This window comes from Malus sylvestris, chromosome 9 (assembly GCF_916048215.2).
Source record: "Malus sylvestris chromosome 9, drMalSylv7.2, whole genome shotgun sequence".
NCBI classification, from domain to species: Eukaryota; Viridiplantae; Streptophyta; class Magnoliopsida; order Rosales; family Rosaceae; genus Malus; species Malus sylvestris.
The window spans coordinates 33,235,502-33,260,521 of NC_062268.1; the positions used below are offsets into that span (position 1 = coordinate 33,235,502).

The 25,020-nt window shown below is 39.0% G+C and overlaps 3 protein-coding genes across 5 annotated transcripts; 2 read left to right on the forward strand and 1 right to left on the reverse strand.

The window, feature by feature from the left end:
• Nucleotides 1-9,304: 9,304 nt before the first annotated feature.
• On the forward strand, nt 9,305-12,483 carry LOC126634620 (protein REVEILLE 1-like). Of its 3 annotated transcripts, none has more exons than XM_050305153.1 (6): nt 9,305-9,779; nt 10,085-10,207; nt 10,434-10,545; nt 10,746-10,807; nt 10,965-11,363; nt 11,468-12,483. In XM_050305153.1, the coding sequence occupies exons 1-6, from the start codon at nt 9,753-9,755 to the stop codon at nt 12,200-12,202; spliced, it is 1,458 nt and encodes a 485-aa protein (XP_050161110.1). In that variant the 5' UTR covers nt 9,305-9,752; the 3' UTR covers nt 12,203-12,483. The 3 variants fall into 3 exon arrangements, with proteins under 3 accessions (XP_050161110.1, XP_050161109.1, XP_050161111.1); XM_050305152.1 differs by having other exon boundaries at nt 9,308-9,779; nt 11,465-12,483; XM_050305154.1 differs by lacking the exons at nt 9,305-9,779; nt 10,085-10,207; nt 10,434-10,545 and having other exon boundaries at nt 10,746-10,856; nt 11,465-12,483.
• Nucleotides 12,484-16,683: 4,200 nt separating this feature from the next.
• Nucleotides 16,684-18,848, forward strand: LOC126634624 (expansin-A13-like). Its single transcript, XM_050305157.1, has 2 exons — nt 16,684-17,333; nt 18,101-18,848. The coding sequence occupies exons 1-2, from the start codon at nt 16,699-16,701 to the stop codon at nt 18,408-18,410; spliced, it is 945 nt and encodes a 314-aa protein (XP_050161114.1). The 5' UTR covers nt 16,684-16,698; the 3' UTR covers nt 18,411-18,848.
• A 1,512-nt stretch (nt 18,849-20,360) lies between these two features.
• LOC126634621 (protein ALTERED XYLOGLUCAN 9-like) lies at nt 20,361-22,010 on the reverse strand. The gene has a single exon (XM_050305155.1). The coding sequence runs from the start codon at nt 21,776-21,778 to the stop codon at nt 20,669-20,671; it is 1,110 nt and encodes a 369-aa protein (XP_050161112.1). The 5' UTR covers nt 21,779-22,010; the 3' UTR covers nt 20,361-20,668.
• Between the last annotated feature and the right edge of the window lie 3,010 nt (nt 22,011-25,020).

Genomic DNA, 25,020 nt, shown 5'->3' on the forward strand with positions numbered 1-25,020 from the left:
TGATCCAGCTTGGGAACATGGAGACCCAATAGACAGAAACAAACATGGCACAATTTGCAAATATTGTGGTCGAGTAATGAAGAGTGGCGGAGTGACACGACTTAAGTACCATCTTAGTGGATTAGATCTAGCAAAAAATGTCCAACGATGCGATAATGTCCCCCCAAAAGTGAAGGCATTCATCAGCATATTATTAAAAAATAAAAAACAGCAGAAGGAAAAGATAACACATGGAATGGAAAATATTCGAGCTGGGCTACGAGGAGAAGTCATTGGCCAAGCGGTTGACAGTGATGATGATGACGATGAGGACGAATGTGATGATGACATGGGACCTGAAGAACGACGCAGTTTGAAACAAGCATTACGTGCCTCCAAACAGTCAGCATGGGAAAGAGAACACCTTCATAAAATTCCTAATAGAGCACAAGGTTCCGGGATAAGTGGTGGTGCACAAATGAGACGGGGAGGCAGTCTTAGAGAATCACAACCAACACCACCAATAGCCCCAAGTTTATATAAGTCATCCAAAGCACGTCAAAAGAGTGTTTGAAGTTATTTCACTAGAGGTAATGTGAAGGAGGGAATGGGGCGTCTAATTAGCAAGTTCTTTATCTATGAAAATGTCCCTGCTGCGAAGGCATCATCACATCATTTCAAAAATATGGTAATGAGATGTCAATGGGCCGGTGTTGGAGTACAACCTCCCACTCCCTATGAGATAAGAAACAATATTTGGATATGGAGTATAAAGACATTGGCGAGTATGTTAACAAGTTGAGGTCAAAGTGGGAAACTAATGGTTGCACAATCATGTGTGACGGATGGACTGGCCCGACTAGATTGTCTATCATAAACTTCATGGTATACTCCAAGGGAAAGACAATTTTTTTGAAGTCTGTTAATGCTTCAGACCATATAAAGAACTACAAGTATATTTACAAATTATTGAGGGATGTAATCATGGAGGTGGGAGAGCATAATGTTGTCAAAGTCGTGACCGACAACGATTCTGCATTTGTCAAAGCTGGAAAAAAGTTAATGAAGCATCATAATGTGTTTTGGACATCATGTGCAGCACATTGTATTGATCTCATGTTTGAGGCAATGGGGAAGAGAGAGAATGTTGCTACTGTGGTAAAAAGAGTTAGAACGATCACAAATTATATTTACAATCACGGTTGGTTGTTGGCAAAGATGCATGAATTTTGCAAAGGAGAAATTATTCGTCCAGCTACCACTTGATTCGCCACCAACTATATTGCATTAGACAGCCTACTTAAGAAGAAAGCAGGGTTGAAGCAACCATTCACTAGTGACGATTAGGCCAACCACAATTTGAGCCGCTCAAGTACAGGTCGTATGGTGGAAAGTATAGTGCTTGATCATGCTTTTTGGACTCAATCAGAACATGTGTGCCAAGTGTTTGAACCTCTTTACAAAGTTTTACGGATCGTTGACACAAAAGTGTATCCTACTATGGGGGCAGTATATGAGTTGATGCGTGTAGTGAATGATGAATTGGAAAGAAAACATGCTGCAAGGTGGGTCATAAAGATAATTGAAGACCGATGGTATAAAACAGTATACCACGATTTGCATGCAGCAGGTATAAATTATGTCATAATTTGCAATTCATTTCTTTAGTTGCATAAGTATTATTTCTCTTATTAGAGTATGTGTTTCTTTGAACAACATATTATTTGAATCCCCGATACCAATACAGACCCGGTGTTGAAGATGATGGTACCCTTATACGTGTTGTACATAATGTATACTCTAAATTAGACCCTGCATCACTAGCAGTTGGCCAATTTGGAAATGAGGTACACAATTACTTAAATTATAATAATTACTTTGTTGGATTAAGCTAACATGATTTATTGAATTCAGCTAACATGGTTTAAAGATGCAAGAAGAACTTTTGGAGAACCAAGATCAGTTGTTGCTCGAACAAATATGTCTCCTAGTGAGTATAAACATATTTCACTATAAGTTTATAATAGAATTTGTTGGAGTTATTAGGCTTATCAACATTGTTTTTCATTGTAGCTGAATGGTAGATCATGTATGAGACCGATGCACCAACTGTGAGAAAGTTAGCAATCAAAGTATTATCACAAATAGCTTCCTCATTGATGCGTAAATTACTTGACACACAAATTAAACCCTCTTTTTGACAATTGTAGTATAGATGTAAGTAGGGTATCGTTCTAGGCCGGGGATTAGGAGGGATTGCTAATCTATTCTAAATTAATTTAAAAATATTAAATAAGACTCAAGGACACAAAATTAGGCTAAAAACTCTAATAACTCGAAACACACTTAAAATGACTCAAAATAATGAAAACAATTAAATTAAACACTAGGAACTGAAATGGACGGAAATTAAATTAAAAGACTAACAATAAAGAAAACTAACTAAATAATATAATTTGATAATGGATGGGTGTTTGGTTTTGATGAAAAGTAAATTAAACTTAATTAAATTACATAATTGACAAAAACATAAAATTAAGGTAAAATGATAAATGACGGACTAGCTAGAGGGTTCTTCTCCACACATGTTATACTTGCATACAAAATGATTTCCAGTTGCTTTTCGATAAGCTATGAATACTCAACGCCCCAAATTAACCGTGAATTGCACTAATTAACCCTCAGTTTTTCCACAAGTTATTGGGTTGGATGATTGCATACGACAACCCAAAATATTCCCTACAAGTTCCCTACATGAGTTGCATAATAGAGATACAAGCAAGAATCATTAAGTTTTATGAAAAACATAAGCATTGACGGGACACTCGTTACTATGATTTGCATGAAACTTATGCCAAGAATTTACTTAACGTGATTGTGACTAGCAACCTTTACTACTTGTGAATATAAGTTCATAACGATTAGGTGAAATTCACTTATATTCTAGCATCAAATTCATGCATGTAAATTAAGCGTGCACTCTCAACCAACATACACAAATCAGTTTTTATACGAACGGATAAGTAAATTGAATTCACAACTTATAAATCACAACTTAAGGTAATCAATTCATATTACAAATATATTCATGGTTTTGAATTAACCTCTAGCCAAAATAAAATTAATTACACATTATTAAAACAGAAATAAAATAGAAGTTTGGAAAGATTAAACCGAAAGAGGATCTGCTGCGTTCGTGCCCATGCTTGCCCTCTCCCTCGCTGACTTGCTTTCTGTTTATCACCTGGACTGCACTGCCTCACTTCTCTCACTACCGCTGCCCAATGGCAGCCCTCGTGTTCTCTGTCACGCTGCCAAGGCAGCGTTCCTTTTCGCGTCAATCCTCCCCTGTTTTTCTGCGCCTCCTGCGCTCTCTGCGAGCTGCCCAAAGGCAGCGCCTCTTTCTCCACCCCGCTGCTTCACGCTGCCCAAAGGGCAGCCCTCTGCCTTCCACCAATTCCCCCCCCCCAGCTGAGCTGCTCAACCGTCAAGGCAGCTATAAGCTGCTTCTTATTTCCTTTTTTTTTTATTTTCTGTCAGTGCCCTTCTTTGTTTATTCATTTTTTTCTTTCCTTATTCCTCCATCATCCTTATTATTATGCCGTGTCCTGCTTTCCGTCCCCTTTCTTTTATATATTTCCTACCCACTGACTTCCTGCTGCTTTATTCCTCCACCAGCCTTTTGCACCGCCCAAAGCCTTATTGCCACACGTTGCAAGCTGTCAAAATCCCTCCTAGCCGTTGCAAGTGCATTACCAGCTGCCTTTCCACCTTGCAAGTTGTTGCAAACTTTTATTCTCCTTTTGCATGTTCTGTTATAAGTGGTCCGATAATTGAGTATAGAGAAATTCCATCTGCCAATTTCTGATCAGAATCCCCAACCTAAAGCACATGCCAGCTCTCAATTAGCAAATATGATCAGATGAATATGTCGATCCCATAAGCCATCTTTAGACTAGTAATTGTTATGCGACAAAAGGTTATTAGGATTGATTGGGGAATTGAGATAAGATCTATGATATGCGAAAAAAAGTTATTAATATTAGTAATCCATACAGAATTAAGTTCACAAGTGACTCAACTCAAAGGTGAAAACACAAGGTTTTGGGCAACACAGGGCCTTAACATTTCTGTTTGAACCAACACTAACCACGAAAATAACGTAAATAGATCTCATTTGTGCTATTTTATTTTCTTTGCATAACAAATCCTATAAACACAAAAATAACGTAAATAGCTCAAAAATATAAGGAACTAACTAAGAAAAGACGGGTAAATTTGAAGTAAAAATATATATAAATATGATCCGATCACTCATCTGCTTGTGAAAGAAATTGGAGCACATTTGCACTCATACACACAAAGCAAAGAAATAAGTTGGCTCATAGTAGCTTGGAAAAATTAGTTTATTGCTACTACAACATGAAGCTTCAAATTCGAGATAAGGAAGCAGAAATAGATCATGTCGACCGTGGTGACCCACTAGATGTGTTTGATATTGTTGGTGAAGATGATAATACAGAGGGTAACCAACTTTATCAATGAATTAGACCTCTTCATTTAGATAATGATAAAGACAACCCAGCTCCCAGAGTTGTTGAAGAAGCACGTAATGAAGGGATAAATGTAGAAAGAGTATTAGAGGAGGAGGTGGAATCTAGCAGTGTTGACTCTTTGGAAGAACTTTTGCACCCAAGACCAAGAAACACTGGAATTCCACCTTCTTCCAATCCTACACAACCACAACATCGTGCTGATACTAATGATAGCTCTAGTACAAGATCAGGAGACTCACCTACCATCGGAGGTGGGAATGATGAATGATATAGTGGAGCTGGAGGTAGTGGTGGTGGATATGGAAACTATGTTGGACCACCTCCCGGATTTATGAGCCCCTTCACTGGTGAGGCAAACTTCACGCATGCAACACATGATGATGACCATGGCAATAGGCGGGCAGGACCAGGAATTGGTGCCATAGGGAAAGACTATACTCGTAGAGAAAGAGGCAAGGGGATTTTGTCAAGTCAATAAGATGACTCGTTATCTAGAACTTCGGACTCTGTTGGAGTGGGAAGTAGTAACTATGGTAATACTCATAACCAACCATTTCCCTACCCTTCATATCCCATTCCTGTTGGGATGGAATCGAGCGACTCATAGAAACAATCCGAGACTCAATCTTCAAATGATTTTGCTTATGGACAACGTCAACCAATCTCGAATCCATATGGGTGGCATGTTAACAATTACATGCAAAACTATTTTGGGGATTTATCATTTGATAACTACTCTTCACAATACACTCACTCTACACATAGAGATGATGAAGATAGTGAAAAATTTGAACCTCATAGGAACTTTATGTGGTACTAAGTCACTCATGAATCTTACCATGCAATGTATAAAGTGTAAAATATTGTACTAATTCATTATATATAAATGATTATGGTGTGTTTAGACTTCTTTCATTAATTACTACATATTTTCTACACTCCCAATGTTTGTCAGCTCGCTATATAATCAACTTGATAATGTTAAATCCATCATGCAATGCATTTCCTTCCAATTTTTTTGTGATAAACTAATAGATAATTGACTAAATAAACATCCTGCAAAGTTTCAATAAAAATTTCCAAGTTTTTCTTACAATTTCCGTGGTTTCCATGTAATTTTTTTCGATATCGATATTATCCCGATATTTCCATCGATATTTCCGTGTTTTCGGACTACCGATATTTCCGATATTACCGATATTTAATACCTTGGACTCCCGCTTGTTTATTGATTCCTAAAGTGGTAGTAAAAATTCGAATCACTTGGAATGAGTGCAATTTTTTTTCATCTCGTTCCATTCTCCTTATGTAAACACGCCACGTGGCTACTCAAGGATGAGTAAGAAGTCCTGCTCAAAACTCTTTGTATTCTCATCACATAGTTTTGTTCATATGATCAAAACTATTCATATTATGAAAAATCTATGAGAAAAAAAATAATAAAAAATAAGATTGTTTAGTAAATACATAGATGATTTATAATACTTTTAATTCATTTGGTACAATAGATTGACTAAACGATCTTATTTTAATTTTTTTTTTTTGCAAAGGTAGTCTAGCATATAATATGAACAGTTCTTATCATAAAAACAAAACTTTATAATTTGAACATGAAGAGTTTTGAACTTTTGAGTAGGAGTTCTTATTTATCCTTGAATGGCCGAGCATTTGTTAGAGTAAAATTCTATCATCTCTTATTTTCATCCTCTTTCCTTCGCTCCTCTCACACTTTGCTCGCTGGAGGGTCGTCTTCTTGCTGTGGCTGTCGTTGGACTGCCGTGAGAGCGTGGGTCGGATCAATGGACGCCCAACGAAGGGCCTTAGACTCAAAGGTGAGATCGCGGTCACTGAAGGAGGGTAAGATTGTTGTGTGTTTTTATACTTGTGTGTGGAAAAGGGCCTTAGACTCCACTCTCCAAATTATCTTGCTTTCTTAGCATATGTCCCCAATGCCCCCAATGCTGAAGATCAAGCCTCGAAGGATGCCCTAATCAAAGGTTGGAGGAAGACTGAGGTTGAACATGACTTTAAAATTCATAGCATTGGTCGTTTCGCATCTCATTTGTTGAACTTACTAAAATCATATGGTAAAGACATATTGCTAAAACATTTACGTCAACAATTGAACTTAACATCATAGAACAGATTGATCAAATAAAAGTGTTTGTTCACATCTATTTTACTTCACACATTCTTGGTAATCTTTAGTTATCGATCTTTTTCAATTCATTTGATCTGACAGTCGAAAATTAAAAAATATGTATAAAAAAATAAAAATAAGTGTGCGAATCACATGAAAATGTAATGAACTAAAATTTTAAAAATTAACTATTTCAACTAAGGGCTTGGGCCCATGAAAAACCATTTGAGATGCGACTGTAAGTCGAATCAGTGTGAAATATTAATCTTTCAACAAATTAATATATAGGTGTCTGGAGAATTCGCAAAAGGAAGGAGATTCTCTTCAGATCTCTTACAATTCACAAATTCGGACCATTGAAATTTTAACGGCTAAAGTTATTATAACCTTTAAATGAACTCCTGTTTTTACCTGTTAGATCAAATTTTAAGAATCTAAATTTATAAATTTGATGAATTTGATGGAAAAGATCGAAAGAATCCGTTGAATTCAGCCACAGAATGCCCTTTGTGCCAAAAATTGAGCCAAGATCCAATGACAACGTCAGCTGGTAGGCTGGTAGTCAGTGTGAAAAAAGAAAAAGGAGGCCACCAGTTTCAGCCACAAAGCGCATATCTAGTCGAAAGATCTTGAGCCCCTTGTTGGAATTATGACTGGAGCTTTCCAGCTCTGCGACACCTGGCAAACCTCTATTATTACCAAAACAACCTTCTAAAACTTGTGGACAGAAACGATTTACCGGCTTACTATTATTATACCCATGGGGTGGGGCTCAGCTCAGACACAGAGGCCTAGAAGCATCGTTTGGTTCCTGGACACGTGGCGGTGGACAATGGATCCTTTGGCGGTCAGTGGCGATGACGTGGAAAAAAGCGCAGGAAAGAAAGAGAAAGTGCACCTGCTGAGCTCAATCTCCTACTTTCATCCGCACATCTTTGTTCCTTTTTTTTTAATTTTTTTTATTTATTTGGGATTTTTTTTTAATGTAATCCACAACTCCTGGCCTACCTTTTGTTTTCTCTGTCCTCCTTGCAAGCTAATTTATGGGAAAGGATTATCCCTTCCTCCTACTTCATTAAGTTTAAGAATTCGGATGGTTGAAATTTGATGAAATGATTAAAATTATTATAATTTTTAAAATAAACATTTGTTTGTAACTATTAAATCAAATTTTAAAGATTCGAATTCTTAACCTATAAATAAAAAAGATCCGAAAAGAAACTCCTTCCTATTTTATAGGCTGCCAGATATTTTAACTATTTATCCACACCACAAAATATCATCCGGACTCCGGAGCATTTTTCAATTTGTTTTTGTTTAGGTTCTTGTGCGAGTGGTGAAGTAGTGTACTCGCTTCATGCAATTTCACACTTGGAATTAACTTCTTTTTTTTTTCATTTTAAATTTTTCGCTCAGCAGCTTTCGAACTAATATATGTATTTTCTAGGAGAAAGCAGGACCGAATTTTTTTTTAAATGCTCTATAATTTACAAGCTATATAAAATATTAAAAAGAGGGAGATAATTTGAATCTGAAATACAGTGAATTAAATGAATGCAGTTTCAGAATTATAGTTAATTGTCTTTACTCTTAATATTTGACAAATAATGGTTAAATTTATAAAGAACTATGTAGTGCTAACGAGATTAGATATTAGTTCAAAAATTGTGACAAACAAAATAAGTCTTGTTTTCTTGATTACTTGGTGATTGGAGATATATTCTTGTTGGATTTAATATCAAGAGTTGGGACTAAAACATTTAACAAATATTTATTTACTCTCCACTTTTAATATCAAATATTTGAAAGAAAAAAAAAGTTAGGTCACTCAAACATGTAAAGAGTTATTATGTTGCGCTCCAAGCTTAGTATGACAAAACAACAATTATGGGGTTGAGACATATTTTCTTGAAAACAAGAAAGTTGTAATTAATAAATTATCCTCATAATAGTGAAGAATATCACTTGTAGTAAATAAATTAAATAGAAGAAGATGATTTGGAAATTCTCTTTCTCCAAATTATCCAAAGTGAATGATGATTTGGAAACTTTTGGAGATAGAAGTGAGTTGGCTGATGGAGAACGTGACGTGTGAGCCATTCAAGCGCAACATATTTAGCCAGTTTTGACTGAATTTTCTCGCGCCAAAATAAATCACAAGTAGGGGAAGACAAGACAGATGTTCGTCACGCGTCGATGGCCTTCTTGGTCATGAGCCACATGATTCCATCCCATTCTCGACCTTTCTATTTTCTCACAAAACAAAAATAATAAAAGAAGTCCATGGAAAATTCATGTGATAAAATCCGTTAAAATATATAATTTAAATAGAAAATTTCGTTACCTCTGAATGTGTAACAATAGTGTCAATAAATTTTTTATAATTGGGGCTATTTTTCAAAGAGTAATGTTAGAGAAATTAAATTTGTAAATTAAATTTGATAAACTAAATGATATAGAAGTTGATAAGTAGATTATTACTTAAATATTAATAAACATGCTTATTTTTTATTGATAACATATCATTTTAGTTTACAAATTTAATTTACAAATTTACTTTTTAATTTTCCAAATACTATTTCAGCACGATGTATCCAATTCATCAAGGGGCAAAAAAAAAAAAAATCAACGGCCACAAACCCTACACCTATTCAACTCTCTCTGTCTCTTCCTCCTTTGCCTTTCTCTCTCCTCCTCATTTGCTTTCTTCTTCATTTTTTCTGTACTTTTTTTTTTCACTTGGGTGTTTGCTATTTTTGGCATCCAAGTGAAACCCAGTTTCTTGTTTTTTTATCGGAAGCAGGAAATCGACTCCAATTTTGGAGGACCGGAGAGCTGAAAGCAAATACGGAGGGGTTGAGATTGGGACAGTGATAAGAAAATGGGCCGGGGAGCGTACAGAACCGGTTGGTTGAACCGAAAGAGTGTAAATTTATGATTATTTTCTTGCTGTATGAGTGTGGGGAAGACAGAGACAAGAATTTGCTGTGGTGCTTACAAGCTGAAGGAGTGAGGAGAAACGGTGTCGTAACGGGGAGAGCTGAGGAAGAGGTCAACTTTGCTTGGTGGGTGGATTAATGGGATCTTCAGACATGGCTGCTCAAGTACGTATCCACAAATTACTAAACTTATCTTATAATATAACCTCCATACTCTGTTTTATTGAATTTTTTTTTATGGATCACTGAAAATTCCCTTTCAGTTGGGATTTACTTTTTCTACTTTATGAATTTATGTGACCATCCTCTGGATACTTTCTACCTTATGAATTTATTTGAATTTGGACAATTTCTGGTAATTTTTGAAGGGGAGGATGAATTGAAAGAACCCTTTTTATGATTCTGTACAATTCTTTAAAAAGTTAGAAAATTTAGTGTTAGATTTTTAATTTTGAATTGTTGTTATGTAGGAGCAATTTGGTAGTACTGGATCAGATGGTGTTGTTTCAGCTGGCAATGGGATCTCACCGAGTGCTGGTGGGGTCCAGTTGAAGGATGATCAGTTCTCTACTGGAAATGACTTTACTCCCAAGGTTTCAATCTTTTGCATTCTAATATTTTCAATTTTACTTTGTTCATTTACTTTTTGACAAAGCGATATTCTAGACTACTCGAATCTAATTTACGGGGAGGGAGATTCAAACTCGTGCGAGAGCTAACAAACTGGTCTAACGACCCGCATCTGCATTTTATTATGGTGATCAAAATCATGATTAATTGTTGTAAAGTACAACCTTCATTCACTTTCGATTTTATTAGGTGAGAAAACCGTACACAATCACGAAAGAGAGAGAGAGGTGGACAGAAGAAGAGCATAAGAAGTTCCTTGAAGCTTTAAAGCTCTATGGTCGAGCCTGGCGAAAGATAGAAAGTAAGTTTTGCATTAAAAGCATAAAAAAACAGTATATTAATTTGTTTAGAGTTACTGTAATGGTATCTCAGATGTAAAAAGCTGGCTGAGATTGCACTCGCATGCTTGTTTGAACAGATTCGATTTCTGAGTTTAAAGCTTAAGATGTTAAATAATAGCATCCGTCTTACGTTTACTGAAATATTCTGTTTGAATGACAGAGCATGTTGGCACGAAGACTGCGGTTCAGATTCGAAGCCATGCTCAAAAATTCTTTTCTAAGGTTAGTACCCCCATTTTCAACCATAATATCTATATCCCCATCTGTTAATGTAAGTTAAACTCTATTGAATCAAGGCATGTAAACCATTCGGGGAGGAGGGTTCATGCTTTCTTGCTTGATGTTTTGTTCAGACTCCTCAAGTCTTTCTTTCCTGTAGGTTGCTCGTTACCCGAATGGTGGAAATGCAACCTCGGAAGAGCCTATTGACATCCCTCCTCCGCGACCAAAAAAGAAGCCAATGCGTCCTTATCCCCGAAAACTTGTACACCCTCTTGATAAAGAGACCTCAATTGTAGAGCAGCCGACAAGGTCTGCGTCTCCAACTTTATCTGTTTCGGAGCAAGAAAACCAATCTCCCACATCGGTATTATCAGTTATTGGTTCAGATGCAATGGGTTCAACTGATTCAAATACACCCAGTGATGGTTTATCCCCCGATTCATCTGCTGCTGGTGTCAATAGTGAGAACTTAATTCATTCTGAGCCCAACCCATTACTCGAGGAAAGCGGATCTCCAATAGACAATTGTTCACTTCCTAACAAGCAATTAACAATGGTATATGCTTGTTCTTTGGCATATCTTTCAAATTTTCAAAAAGATTAAGCCTTTTATTTGATACTGATACTCTACTGGTTGTGTGTGCTGATTATATCCAGAAGCTCGAGTTATTTCCCACGGATGATGTTGATGCTAGTGGAGGTTCAGCCAAGGAGGCATTTGCCCGAAGCCTTAAGCTCTTCGGAAGGACTGTATTAGTCACAGACTCCCACAGACCGTCTTCTCGAGCTGCAGGAACTTCTCAATCACTGCCTTCTGATGTGCAGGAGGAGAAACCTGTACAGACATCATTACCATTTAACTTTACCGATATGGAATCTGCATCCGGGAATGTAGAACATGTTTGGGATAATTTTCCCAATGGAGGACATCAAGGCATCTACTTCATGCAATTTCAGAATCAAAACTCAGATGCAGTAGAATCTGGTACTAATGCTTATCCTGCACCGTGGTGGACCATTTGTCCGCCTTTTATTCCATTCCATAAGCAGCAGCAGCAGCCAGTGAATGAACATGTTGATTCTAAGAAAGTAGATAGGGAAGATTCTTGTACCGGTTCAGATGCCGGATCGGCCAGTGATGAGGAAAATCGTGACAAAAACGATGAGACGCAGGGCGATCATTATCAACAGGTTTCTGATAAAGACCGAGAGCCAAACTCAGTTCTTCAGTTTAAGGCGAGCGCAAACTCAGCCTTCTCGAAAATAAGAGCAAGCACTGGAAAGTATAGAAAAGGATTTGTACCGTATAAAAGGTGTACGGCCGAGAGAGATGCCAAGTCCTCCACAGTGGCAAGTGAAGACGGGGATGGGAAAAGAATCTGCCTTTCGTTATAGCGTCCTCCTGTGTTAGTCAAGACTCAAGAGGCCCTGCCCTTTTTTCACAGAACAAGTTAGGAATCTGGTCGGGTACCGTCACCGTAGAGTTGAAGACCACCGTTACTGCATAGTTGAAGACGACGTTTATCATTTTTGAGCTGCTGGTACTAATAAAGCCTTCGTATTGTTACTTCTCTTTTTTTACTTGTTTGTTTGTAACTCTGAATTTCTTACTTATAGACTCGGTACTGTTAATGTTAACACTAATGAGCACATAGTGAACAAACAATTGTTCTTCATGTTTGTGTGGACAAGCCCTTGATGATGATCCTGGGATGCATCAACACCATATTTTCGCCATACTATTTGGGGCATTGGTAAACAAATGAACCGATGGGCTTCGACTTCTAGCCTACTCAAGTGGCAACACTCACTAGGCACAACCCAACACTCAAATTTGCCCATAATCGTCGCTAGAGCAAACTTGCCTGAAGTGTTCAAAAGGCCTGCTAACGAGATTTTAAATGGCGATCGTGTCGTGTTCTGATATACCCGATATCTTAAAGAATTATGTTGTGTTTGTGTCATTTACGAGATTGTATCCAACATTTTAATGGACCGTGTCGTGTCAACCCTGTTAAAATCAACGGGTAATATGACTCAACTCGTTAAATTTAATGGGTAATATGACTCAACCCATTTTACCCGTTAAAGAAAATATATGGGTAAATTACACAGTAGCCCCTCAGGTTTTGAGGTTTATTACAACCCCATACAACAACTTTAAAAAATTTCACTTTCATACCTCAAGTACTATTTTATTTCAATATAATACATCCGTTAGATTTTCCATCCATTAATCCGTTAAATGCTGATGTGGCTGCAATATTTGTGCCACGTGGCTACCAAATGTCTGCCACGTGGCAAAAAAAAAAATTAAAATTTTTTTTTTAAACCTGAATTTTCTCAACCAAAAAAAAAATTCAAAAATTGAAACCCACATCTGCAACCAGCGATCAGAAGGAGGAAAAGAAGGAGAAGAAGGAGGAAAAGAAAAAAAAAATTTGTCCCTCCCCCAGCGACCAGAAGAAGAAGAAGAAGAAAGAAGAAGAAGAAAAAGGAAGAACCCCCCCCCCCCCGGCGACCCTCCTCCCGTACCCCCTCCGGCCCGACGACCCTCCTCTCGTAACCCCTCCGGCCCGACGACCCTCCTCCCCTCTCTCCCCCCCCCCACCCCCCACGCGCCCAGCGACCCTCCACTCTCCTCCCATTCCCCCCTCCCGCGCCCAGCGACCCCCCCAGCGCCTAGCGTCTTCTTGTTGTTGCAGATTTGGGTTTTCATTTCCCCCCTGCCCAGCGACCCCCCCGGCGCCCAGCGTCTTCTTGTTGTTGCAGATCTGGGTTTCTATTCCCCCCACTCCGCCGCCCAGCAACCCCCCCGGCGCCCAGCGTCTTCTTCTTGTTGCAGATCTGGGTTTTTTTTTTTTATTTTTTTTTATTTTCTTCTTCTTCTTCTTCTTCTTCTTCTTGCAATGGGTTTCTATTTTTTTTTCTTTTTCTTTCTTCCTCCCTCCTCTTCTTCTTCTTGCAGATGTCGGTTTCAAATTTGTTTTTTTTTTTTTTTGAGAAAATTCAGGTTTCTTAAAAAAATTTAAAAATTATTTTATTTGCCATGTGGCATATATGTGGCAGCCACGTCAGCATTTAACAAATCAATGGATGGAAAATCTAACGGATGTATGATATTGAAATAAAATAGTACTTGAGGTATGAAAGTGAAATGTTTTAAAGTTGTATGAAATTGAAATAGACCCCAAACCTGAGGTATGAAAATGTAATTTACCCAAAATATATTTTACTTTAATAAATAAACATCATACTAAATTATTAAACATGCAATATCTACATATCACATTATCACATAAATATTATTTCAAAACATAAAAATGTATTTGTCTTCCAAGTATTAAATACCCCGAAATAAAAGCCTAATAAAAAAAAAACATTAGTATGTTATTACAAAATATCAAATGTATAAAGATATGCAAAATGAATGGAGTTTTTTTTTTTTTTTTGGAGCGTTTCTCAAACTTTAGAACCTTGTCAAAGAGACTCTTGCACGCTGTTCTTTTGACAACTAGACACTTCAATTTTCATCAATCACCAAAGAAATGGTATTGGAACCTTGCAATTAGCTGGGAATTTGTATCTCGATTTGCAACCTTGTAGTTGGGTTATGGGAGGAGTTGATGGTGGTGGTCGTGATTCATCACTAGTGCGGCGGTGCCTGGTAGTGGTGGCTTGGACAACGAGATGAGATAGCCCGTGATTATTGTAGTGGCTTGGACGACAAAATGAGACATGGAGATGGCGATGGGAGAGAGAGAGTGAGCGTCGACTTCGAGATAGAGGGAAGACAAATGGAGTCGAGTTGGTACTGAGAGAAAGAGATAAAGTGAAAGGGTATTAGAATCCAACGGTAAGGATTTAATCTCACTTATATGAGATTAGATCCTATACTATTGTGGTTGGTTTTTTAGTAATTCAAAATTACCAAATTAACATTTTTCTTAACGGATTATTTTCAGGTAAATTTATTCCGATATGTTATTTAACTGGTGATATGATAATAATCCGGTTAGTTAACATGTTGATCGAAAATTTATTTTTTTGTTTTATTTCATTTCAAGTTAAAATAAGTTATGTAATAAATTGTCAAGTATCATCTCAAAATCAAATGTGTAATTGACTTAGATGAGCTGGATAATAACTCTTAAATCAGTCAATTACGGACGTCACGTTTGCTTTAATGAATCATCTTCGACCATGAGAATGTAATCATTCGTTGACCAAGTAATTCAAGCTGTTGGATTTATGCGAGAGCACTTGGCTCATACCATGCCACAAGGTTCCGGCCTTTTCTCTTTCTTGGTTGTAGTGTCAGTTTTGCGTTCGAAAACCTGTGTCATTACACGACCCTGGGGCTCTCTAAAGCAGGTCAGTGGCCCTTCTTGCGCTCTTTTGAGTCTTATATCATTTTTAGTCACACTCACACACCAAGTGAGGTTCGGGCTCGTACGTGCTCAATGAGCCTTATTATTATTTTTTTAATACATTGATATTTTTCATTACACAATCTTGGGGCTCTCTAAAAAGCAGGTCATTGACCATTCTTGTGGCCTTTTGAGTCTTGTATCATTTTTAGTCACACTCACACACCAAGTGAGGTTTGGGCTCTTTTCGGGCTCAATGAGCCTGATTTTTTTTTTAATATATCGATATTTTTATATTAAAGAGAATGAGAATTCAGTTAATGTCACATCTTGATTTGGACATCCATCACACCCCGAACTCGATTTAACCGTAGCACGATATTGTTTGTTTTGGGCCCCGGCCACGCCATCACGGTTTTGTTTCTGGGAACTCACACAAGAACTTTCCAGTGGGTCACCAATCATGGGATTACTCTCGCGTGAACTCACTTAACTTCGAAGTTCCAATGGAACCCAAAGCCAGTGAGCTCCCAAAAGGTCTCGTGCTAGGTAGAGATGAGAATATACATATAAGGCTTACAAGATCCTCATCCCTGGGTGATGTGGGATCTTACAGTTAAGCTACATATAGAGCAGCATTTGGTATCGAATTCGCCATCCACAAGATTCGAACAAAAAACCTCTCACTTTCAAGTGAAAAGTACGAAACTATTTCGAAGCTCGTTTTAAGCACCGTGACAATTAATTAAGCTAATTAATTAAATTTCAATCCCTATCTTAATTAGTCACATTACTTATTTCAATAGGAATGTGATATTCACACTCTGTTTTACTTCTTACACATCCTTCTAATTTTTTTCCATTTGATCGAATGAACTGAAGAAAATCAACTGATAGAAATTAACAAAGGGTACGTGAGCAGTAAAAAAGTGTGTGTGGATAGTACATTCCATTCTAATATCGTATAATGGACATAACAAAGGAGAAAGCTCGATTGCAATCGAAAAGGAGAAGACTTGTTCATTGACGATAGATGACATGTAATACTATGTTAATGGTATTTCATTTATGTAAAAATGAGATTTTTAGTTTGGGCTAGCAAATCACTTACGACTACGATCTAGTGATATTCCTTTTCACTTACTTGTAAGTGAAAGGTCTTAGTTCAAATTCGTTTTTACCGAGAATCGAACCATATTATTGCTAGTCCATTCTGAATCTTAACTAACCCCCCAACCCTTAATGTATATAATATCATTTGTTAAAAAAAAAAATTAAACTAGTAATAATGTAGTTCAAATTGTCTATTTTAATATCAAAATGAGATTTTAAGTTGAACTCTCACAAATTACTCATTTGATATCAGATTGTCTATTATAATATGATTGCATTAGAAAATGGATTAATAATATAGACAATTAGAAGACAATTAGTGGTGCGAGCCGCAACGTGATTGACAGCGTCCATCCCATGAGCCTAAAAAGCGAAAAACATCATTTAAATAAATAAATAAAATGCAAAATGTTTTCTCTTTCCGTTTTTACCTGGACTCTGTCTCTCCCTCTCAGTCTCACTCACTCATTCACACTAATCCTTCCTCGAACGAGAAAGCAAATTAATAACGCCGACGACAAAAGGCCGACGGCGTTAAAACAAAGAACGGCAGAAATGTCGCCGCCAGCTCTCGCCCTGTTCCTCCTCCTCCCACTCGCGCTCGCCTCCACCGCCCTCTCCCACTCCCACTCCTCCTCCCCCTTCCCCACCGCCTCACCCTCCCTCTACGACTGGACCTCCGCACGCGCCACCTACTACGCTGCCGTCGACCCCCGCGACAAAGTCGGCGGTGCGTGCGGGTACGGAGACCTCGAGAAGGCCGGGTACGGGCTGGCGACGGTGGGGCTGAGCGAGGCGCTGTTCGAGCGGGGCCAGATCTGCGGCGCGTGCTTCCAGGTCCGGTGCGTGGAGGACATGCGGTGGTGCATTCCTGGGACGTCGATTATCGTGACGGCGACCAACTTCTGCCCGCCGAATTACGGGTTCACGGCGGAAGGCGGGGGCCACTGCAACTCGCCGAACAAGCATTTGGTGCTTCCCATCGAGGCGTTTGAGAAGATCGCTATTTGGAAGGCTGGCAATATGGCCGTCCAGTATCGTAGGTTGGTCCTTGGGCTTCCAATTTTGTTGCCCTCTACTTTACTCTTTCATATCTTCATTTTCTTTTTTTACCTTCTTTCTTTCTCTGCTTAAAATATAAATATAATTTTGTTGTCTTAAATGTGATTATTATTGTAAATGACGTATGTATAACACGAAAATTCCTGCAACGAATAACGGAAGGGCACGTGAACAACGAAATTTTGATGTCTACAGTATTGAAAACGGTACCATACCATTAATATTGTTGTCTAAAGGGATTGTGTCCTGGGTTCAAACCCTTCACGTCGCCTAATGTAGCTAAGAATAGGAATATCGCTTGTGATAAACTGCTGTAGATACGAGGAATTCCTTCGAAAAGGTGGTCTGGTATTTGACGAAGATCTTTCAATATATAGGCTTTAGAGATCGATTTTCAATGCTTAGTATGGCGTATGGTAGTTGCAATTTGGCAAGTGATTTTGCTTAATTACTAATGGAATATAAAGGTCAAAGAAGGTTTTCTGGTTGCATATTTGATGGAACAATGTTCGATTTTCAAGATTCACACACACCATGTCAGAAATTGGTGGCACCTTGGCATATGCTGAGGCATGGGAGCTCGCTCACCAGTCACCACACAAATGAGGCATCTCACCTCATATTTTCAAGAAAATGAGAAAACATTGTCCAGAGTTTCATTTTTTTGAACTAAGAAAGTGTTAGTCTGCAGTGCAAAATCCCCTTTTGTGGTTTTTCCTCTTATTTTTGTTCATTGTGTTTGAAACAGGATCAAGTGTAGAAAGGAAGGAGGAATTCGTTTCACCATAGATGGTTCTAATATCTTTATCTCAGTGCTCATCAGCAATGTTGGTGGTGCTGGAGACATTGTTGCCGTGAAGATCAAGGGTTCAAGAACCGGCTGGCTTCCAATGGGACGGAATTGGGGCCAAAACTGGCATGCAAGTGCCGATTTACTGAACCAACCTCTTTCTTTCGAGGTCACAAGCAGCGATGGGCGCACAGTTACATCTTACAACGTTGCTCCCAAGGCTTGGAACTTTGGGCAGACTTTTGAAGGGAAGCAGTTTGATTCTTAAAAGCACTGTTTCAACGAAATCGTGCAAGAGAGACCAGTTTTGTATATCTTCCCTTTTTGTTGCTTGTTCTATTTTTCTTTTGGTAATGAAGTACAGTTAGATTGCGGATGATGTTGTTGTACAAAGACCTATGCCGAAGCTTAACTATTAAAGGGGCCCGGAATGTAAACTGATCTTGAGGTATAGGTTGCAGAGTATGCTGGTGCTCAGGGATGCACGGTGATAGAATCGCAAGGGATTGAGATAGAACTGCTCTGTTGCCACGGTAGCTGGGGAGGTCTCTGGAGCTGCACAGCGGTCTGATGATGAGAGGGTGTACTGGCGGAGTGTAGTTTGTAAGTACTGATAAATTGCTTGGTTCTGCTTCTGGTGTGGTGGTTCATGATTGAAAGTTCATGATTGGATATCAAATTTATTGCGGGAATTTTCTTTAGGTTACATATAGTTTTGTTTGGCATGTTTGCAATTGTGCTTGCTGCTCACAATGGAGCAGCATGTCTATAATCCGTTGTCATTCTCAATCGATAGCGATAAAGTCCCGATAACTCCCACGAACCTAACGATTTGTTTACTAACCTGGAATGAGAGTGTCGCGGAGAGGAGTCATTCCCATTTCAGAAAGAGAAGCAAATCCCATCAACTGCACAACTTAAGTTGCATCTAACGTATGCATAGCTGCATGCCAAAGCAACCATTACCCTAAACTGCTACATAACCATACTTTTCTAAACTGTTCAGCCAGATTTGACCTTCATATTCAGTACTGTAGCACACACGATCCATGGTACGTGCAAACCAAGAAACACCACGAAATTTGCTCCAGCAGAAGCCACGATAAAGTCGATTAAACACTCGAAGATCCACATGGGGATGTAGGACAACACAAAAGAAAACACAACACAAAAGTAACATGATTTAACTTCGGATTGGCCAGGCAAAAACACAATGATGTAGGACAAGCAACCATAGTGAAAAGGTAGAGAACACTAGCATCAGACTAGAGGGGATCCTAGGAATCGCACCTACGGTTAGATTGCACCACAATCCTTGAGAGAAGCTTATACTTGCTAGAGATAAGAGTTCGTAATGAACCTTGAAACACCACTGCATATTAAGAGCAAATACGGAGCTAGTACCTTCCATTCCAACCCACTTGTTAACTGTCCTTGCATAACCAGGGTTCTACGGCAAGCCAGAAAACTTTAATTTCTTTGGTACCTAATCATTTATTACTGTTTTCCCTTGTCAGTTTAAAGAATAAGACCCTAAATACAAACATCTTTGGATTAACCATCCCAGAAAAACGTCGAGTCCATCAACAAGGTTTCGATCCAAAAAATTATTCTTCTGGATGGATAGTTTCTCCCCCTTTGTCTTCTCTTCCTCTTTGTATCTCATTACTAAAAAAGCCAAGGAACTGTATTTGAATTCAACTTCCAGACGGGATGAACTTAAAGCCAAGACTATTTTACTATCTTCACAAGCATATTCAATATCATCCTTCTAACAGAAATTAATGACGTTTTCCCATCCGATAAATATACAAGTTCCAAGTATATGTTCACACTTGGAGGCAAACAATATGATGCCAATGCAGCCAGCTAGTTCACGTTGTAGTATTTTGGAAGGTGTCACTAGTATTCTATACAAAGCAAAGTTATACTTGTTTAGCTCTCCTCTACAATTTCCTAATGAGAATACAATTTATGTGTCAACTTTAACAACTTTTCCTAAAGAGAGCAGCTACTTTTATGGATACTTAGTCCATAAACCTTAAAAACAGGTAAAAGCTACAAGCTTCATGTGCACTGGATTTCTTACGAACGATAACAGAAAATAACTTCAAAAAAACATGGTGCAAAACCATAAAACTCGCTGCGGAGTTAAAGCTAGCAAAGAATCGTGTCTGCTGTGATCTACGAAAGTGTGAAAAAAAAAAGGGACATGTACTTTCTATCCAGGAAGCTCTTTGTGAATTGTCTTGAGTATAGACTACACAATACAAGTAAGTATATTCAATATTCAGATTAATGCAAATCAGATACAAATGAATTTCAATCTCAATTGCTATCTCACATAAACTATACCGAGTTTTCCGAGGCCAAGAGAGAAACCTGGCAGAAACCGAAGATGCAAGATAAGAGGAGGAAGCAAAGGAGCCAACCAACCTCCCTGACGAATCAAAAGCTCACTCCATATGGAATCAAACCAGTGAGCCGGAGCAGGACATATACCAAGAGAAAACAAAAAGAATCAAATCAAAGCTTCTGGTGAGACTCGATGAGCAATGCATTTAGCATGATGTGCAGCACTGCTTCGTAAACACGCATATCATAATGCATTCCATCAACCGTACATCGAACCCCGCAATTCCAACTCAGGGACTCAATGTCCAGTAACCAAAGCGGACCGCCGGACTTCCGCAAAAGCTTACTCTTTTGAAGCTCCTTATCATACTCACCCCGCATTGCATCAGTCATCTTCTCCCTCTTCTCCTCCGTATTCAACATCGAGTTTATCAACGTGGGCATGCCAACCCAGAACAAGTGTGGCGTCCGGGCCGAACCAGAGCCTGAAGCCGAGCTGGTTTCCGGCTTTTCAGAGCCAATCGCCGGCGAAACTGGCAACAAGGACTCCGCAGATCTCCTGAGTGATTGCAGTTGAACACGGAAATCTGAAGCGTTGGTGAATTGCAGCATGTGCCATAGCCCAGAACCCATCACCAACACATCCGGGAAGTTCCGATTTCGCTTGAACTTCGACACCAGATTGGTCAAATTCACAGTATAAGGAGCCCAGATGAAATCCAATCGCATCCCAATCTCGCCCACCACAATCTGATAATCACTGTGCCTCTTGAATAGATCCTTGTTAACCTTCTCCAGCGGCCCAGAATCCAGAACCAGGCTGAGCAGCGAAAGCGCCACCAGCCTCGCCTGAGAGTCTCCGGCCACCACGACCCACGAGCCGTTGAGCAGATCGGAGGCGTCGAAACGACCCAGCTTCTGAAATCCACATGCAGAAACGGCGAAGGAAGAAGGCCAAGCCCAGGACTTGTCGTAATTGACGGTGTTGCTGTCGAGGGCGTTGAAATTGGGGGAAGGAGTAACCTCCCAAACAACGTCGTGGAGGTGGGAGAGGCAGGAGTCGCGGCGGTTCTCGAAGACGACGACGGAGGAGACCGTGGTGACGAAGTCGTTGACGGAGGGGAAGTAAGGGCTGAGGTGGACGCCGATGGCGAGAGCGATGAAGAGAGCGCCGCTGAAGAAAAGCATCTTTTTGCGGCTGAGATGGTATCCGGCCATGGCCATTGGGACCAAAACGACGACGCACGCAGCCAGCACCCCGAATGGCACAGCTCCTATCATGCTAGTGTTACTCTTCTCATCATATCAAACATCTGATCGGACAAGAAAGTATTTGAATTTTCGGTGCCTTGCGAATAAATCAAATATTGTAATTCTGTACAAAATTGACTGTATTTTCATTGACCGACTTTGAAAGGAATGTTCCAACGACGACAAAACAGAGGAAGGAGGAGGAGGAGGAAGTGGAGGCGGGGCGGAAGAGGAGGAGGAGGAGGAATACTAATTTCCAAAATGAAAAGGACAAAATAAACGGTAAATTGAATAGTAAATTAAATAGTACATAATTAATTTTTTAATGTAAAATATGGTTTTTTGTTGAAGTGAACAGTACTTGGTGTTTTTTGTTAAAGGAGGAGGAGAGTGGGTGTTGTGTTGGGTGTGGTCAACTTTATTTTGATAACATCCACTCACATTAGTGGAGCCCAATAACAAAGCAAAATGCAGGCCGAGCCCAATAAAGTTATAAACTATAGTTTATGACAATAGAGCCCATATAAACCAACATGGGGATAAAATAGACAGATAATGTATGCCAAAAAAAAAAAAAAAAAAAACCCTCGAACGCAAAACTGGATAAGCGAATAAAGTCATTTTTTCATGAATTCTAGGTGGTTGTGGAGGGATTAAGCATTCCTTTGAATACAATGAGAAGATTATTTTTTGTGGGTATTGCCACGCAACCCCGATCACCCTAAGCTAATTGGTTTTTCCATCTTCATTGATAGCCGCATAAATGATGCCATGTTTTTTTTCCCCAGATTACAACCATGTGTTTTGTTTTTCACTTATCTTGATCTTGTGTAAGCAGTTGTGTCACATCCCGAACTCGATTCCGTCGTGGCACGATATTATCCGCTTTGGGCCCCGATCACGGCCTCACGGTTTTGTTTCTGGGAACTCAGACGAGAACTTCCCAGTGGGTCACCGGTCCTGGGATTGCTCTTGAACGAACTCGCTTAACTTCGGAGTTCCGATGGAACCCGAAGCTAGTAAGCTCCCAAAATGCCTCGTGCTAAAAAGAGATGGACATGTACATATAAAGCTTAGAGGATCCACTCCCCTGAGCGATGTGGGATGTTACAGTTGGATAGCTTGAGTGGTAAGGATTCTTTAAAATGAATTCGACACCCGTTTCAAAAGCAAACTTTTTAAAGAGAATTTTAGCTTCTGCATGGGAATGTGCGCAGAACGTCGTTTATGGTCCTCGTATCGCTACCTTTCATCGCAATATTGGTAGTGGTTTCTTCAGCATCAAAGTTTCGTTCCAATAACTCTTCGGGTGGCGACTATTGGACCAGGCTTGTGGTGTTCATCACGAAGGCTAGGGCGTTAGGAGAAGTCTGGCGATTTGGGCGACCTCGGTGGTGGTTGCCTGGTTTTTATGGTGGCTTGGCGGCGGCTTCAATATTCGTCCTTCAGATGAGATTTTTTTTTTGGTCTTTTTATATGTCTAAACCACCTTAACTGATTTTCTCTCATCTTACTTTGGTGCGTATTTACAAGAATAAAGGCGACGTACAAAATTGCATGAACTATAGGCAATGGCGGAGCCATAAATTCTGCTCATGAGGGGCATTTCAAACACATAAAAGAAATCAGATTAAATATAGCAATATGATTACTTCTAGAAAATTTAAAATTTTTTTATTGGCACAGAAAATTTATCAAACAAGAGTAATGGAGATTTAAATTATTATGAAAAATTAAGTATTGGGATGATTATATTATAAGAACAACACTTATTTACGAGCTTCAATAAAAAAACAAAAAAGAAGATTCAAACAAAAATTTAAGGCCATAATTCAAAACTATTACCATGAGATTTTCCTTTCAACATAATTGGATTTTCCTCTAATTTGAAATTAGTTGTTATATGGTAAACCAAAAACCTAATTATAAGTTTAGTTTAAACTAAAAAAAGCAAAAGGTTGTTGATGTCAATGAGTTTCGAACCCATGTGATGATGGGATTGTCAAAATACACTAACCATTTCAGGATAGGCCTAGGCCTAGCCTGGCCTCCATGTGGCTCCACCCCTGACTATAGGGGTATTAACTTAATAAGCCATACAATGAAGCTTTGTGAGAGAGTAACTAAGCATTGATTGAGGCAATAGACATGGGTCTTGGACAATCAATTAGGGTTCATGCCAGGACGCTCAACCATGGAGGCAATCTATCTCTTACGAAGATCGATGGAAAGATATAGAGATATGAAAAAGGATTTGCACATGGTATTTAAAGATTTGGAAAAAATGTACGATAGGGTCCTAAGAGATATTCTTTGCGGATTTTAGAGAAGAAATGAGTATGAGTAGCATATATCCAAGCTATAAAGGATATGTATGATGGAACAATGATTGTAGTAAGAACTCATGAAGGACAAACCGAAAGCTTTCCCATAACTGTAGGGTTACATCAAGACTCATTTTTAAGTCCTTACCTTTTTGCATTGGTAATAGATGAGTTAACATGACATATTCAAGAAGATATTCCTTGTTGTATGCTTTTTGTAGACGATATAGTGTTAATAAATGAAACTCAGGAAGGAGTCAATGTGAAACTTAACCTTTGGAGAGAAATGCTGGAATCTAAAGGTCTTCGCCTAAGTTGGTCAAAGATAGAATATATGGACTGCAAGTTCAGTGCGAACGAAGGTTCAAATGAGTTAGGGGTGATGATTGAAGATCAGTAAGTACCAAAAAGTGACAGCGTTCGCCACCTAGGATCTATCTTACAAAAGAATAGAGAGTTGGATGGAGATCGCAACCATAGAATACAAGCTTGATGGATGAAGTAGAAGAATGCATCGGGTGTGTTGTGCAACTGTCGTATGCTACTAAAACTCAAGGCAAATTTTATAGGACGGCAATAAGGCCATCAATGCTTGATGGCACGAATGTTGGGTGGTGAAATATCAATACGTACATAAAATGAGTGTAGCGGAGATGAAAATACTTCGTTGGATGTGTAGGCACACGAGAAATGATAGGATTAGGAATGAGGATATCCGAGGTAAAGTAGGAGTAGCCGAGATTGAAGGAAAGATGAGAGAAAATCGGTTAAGATGGTTTGGACATATGAAACAAAGGCCTACAGATGCTTTAGTTAGAAGATGCGATTACGAGACAGAAGTTCAGGGCCGAAGGGGTAGAGGAAGACCAGGAAGACTTGGAAAAAGACTCTAAGAAAAGACTTGGAGTACTTGGATTTAACGGAATATGTGGCACATAACCGAGTGCA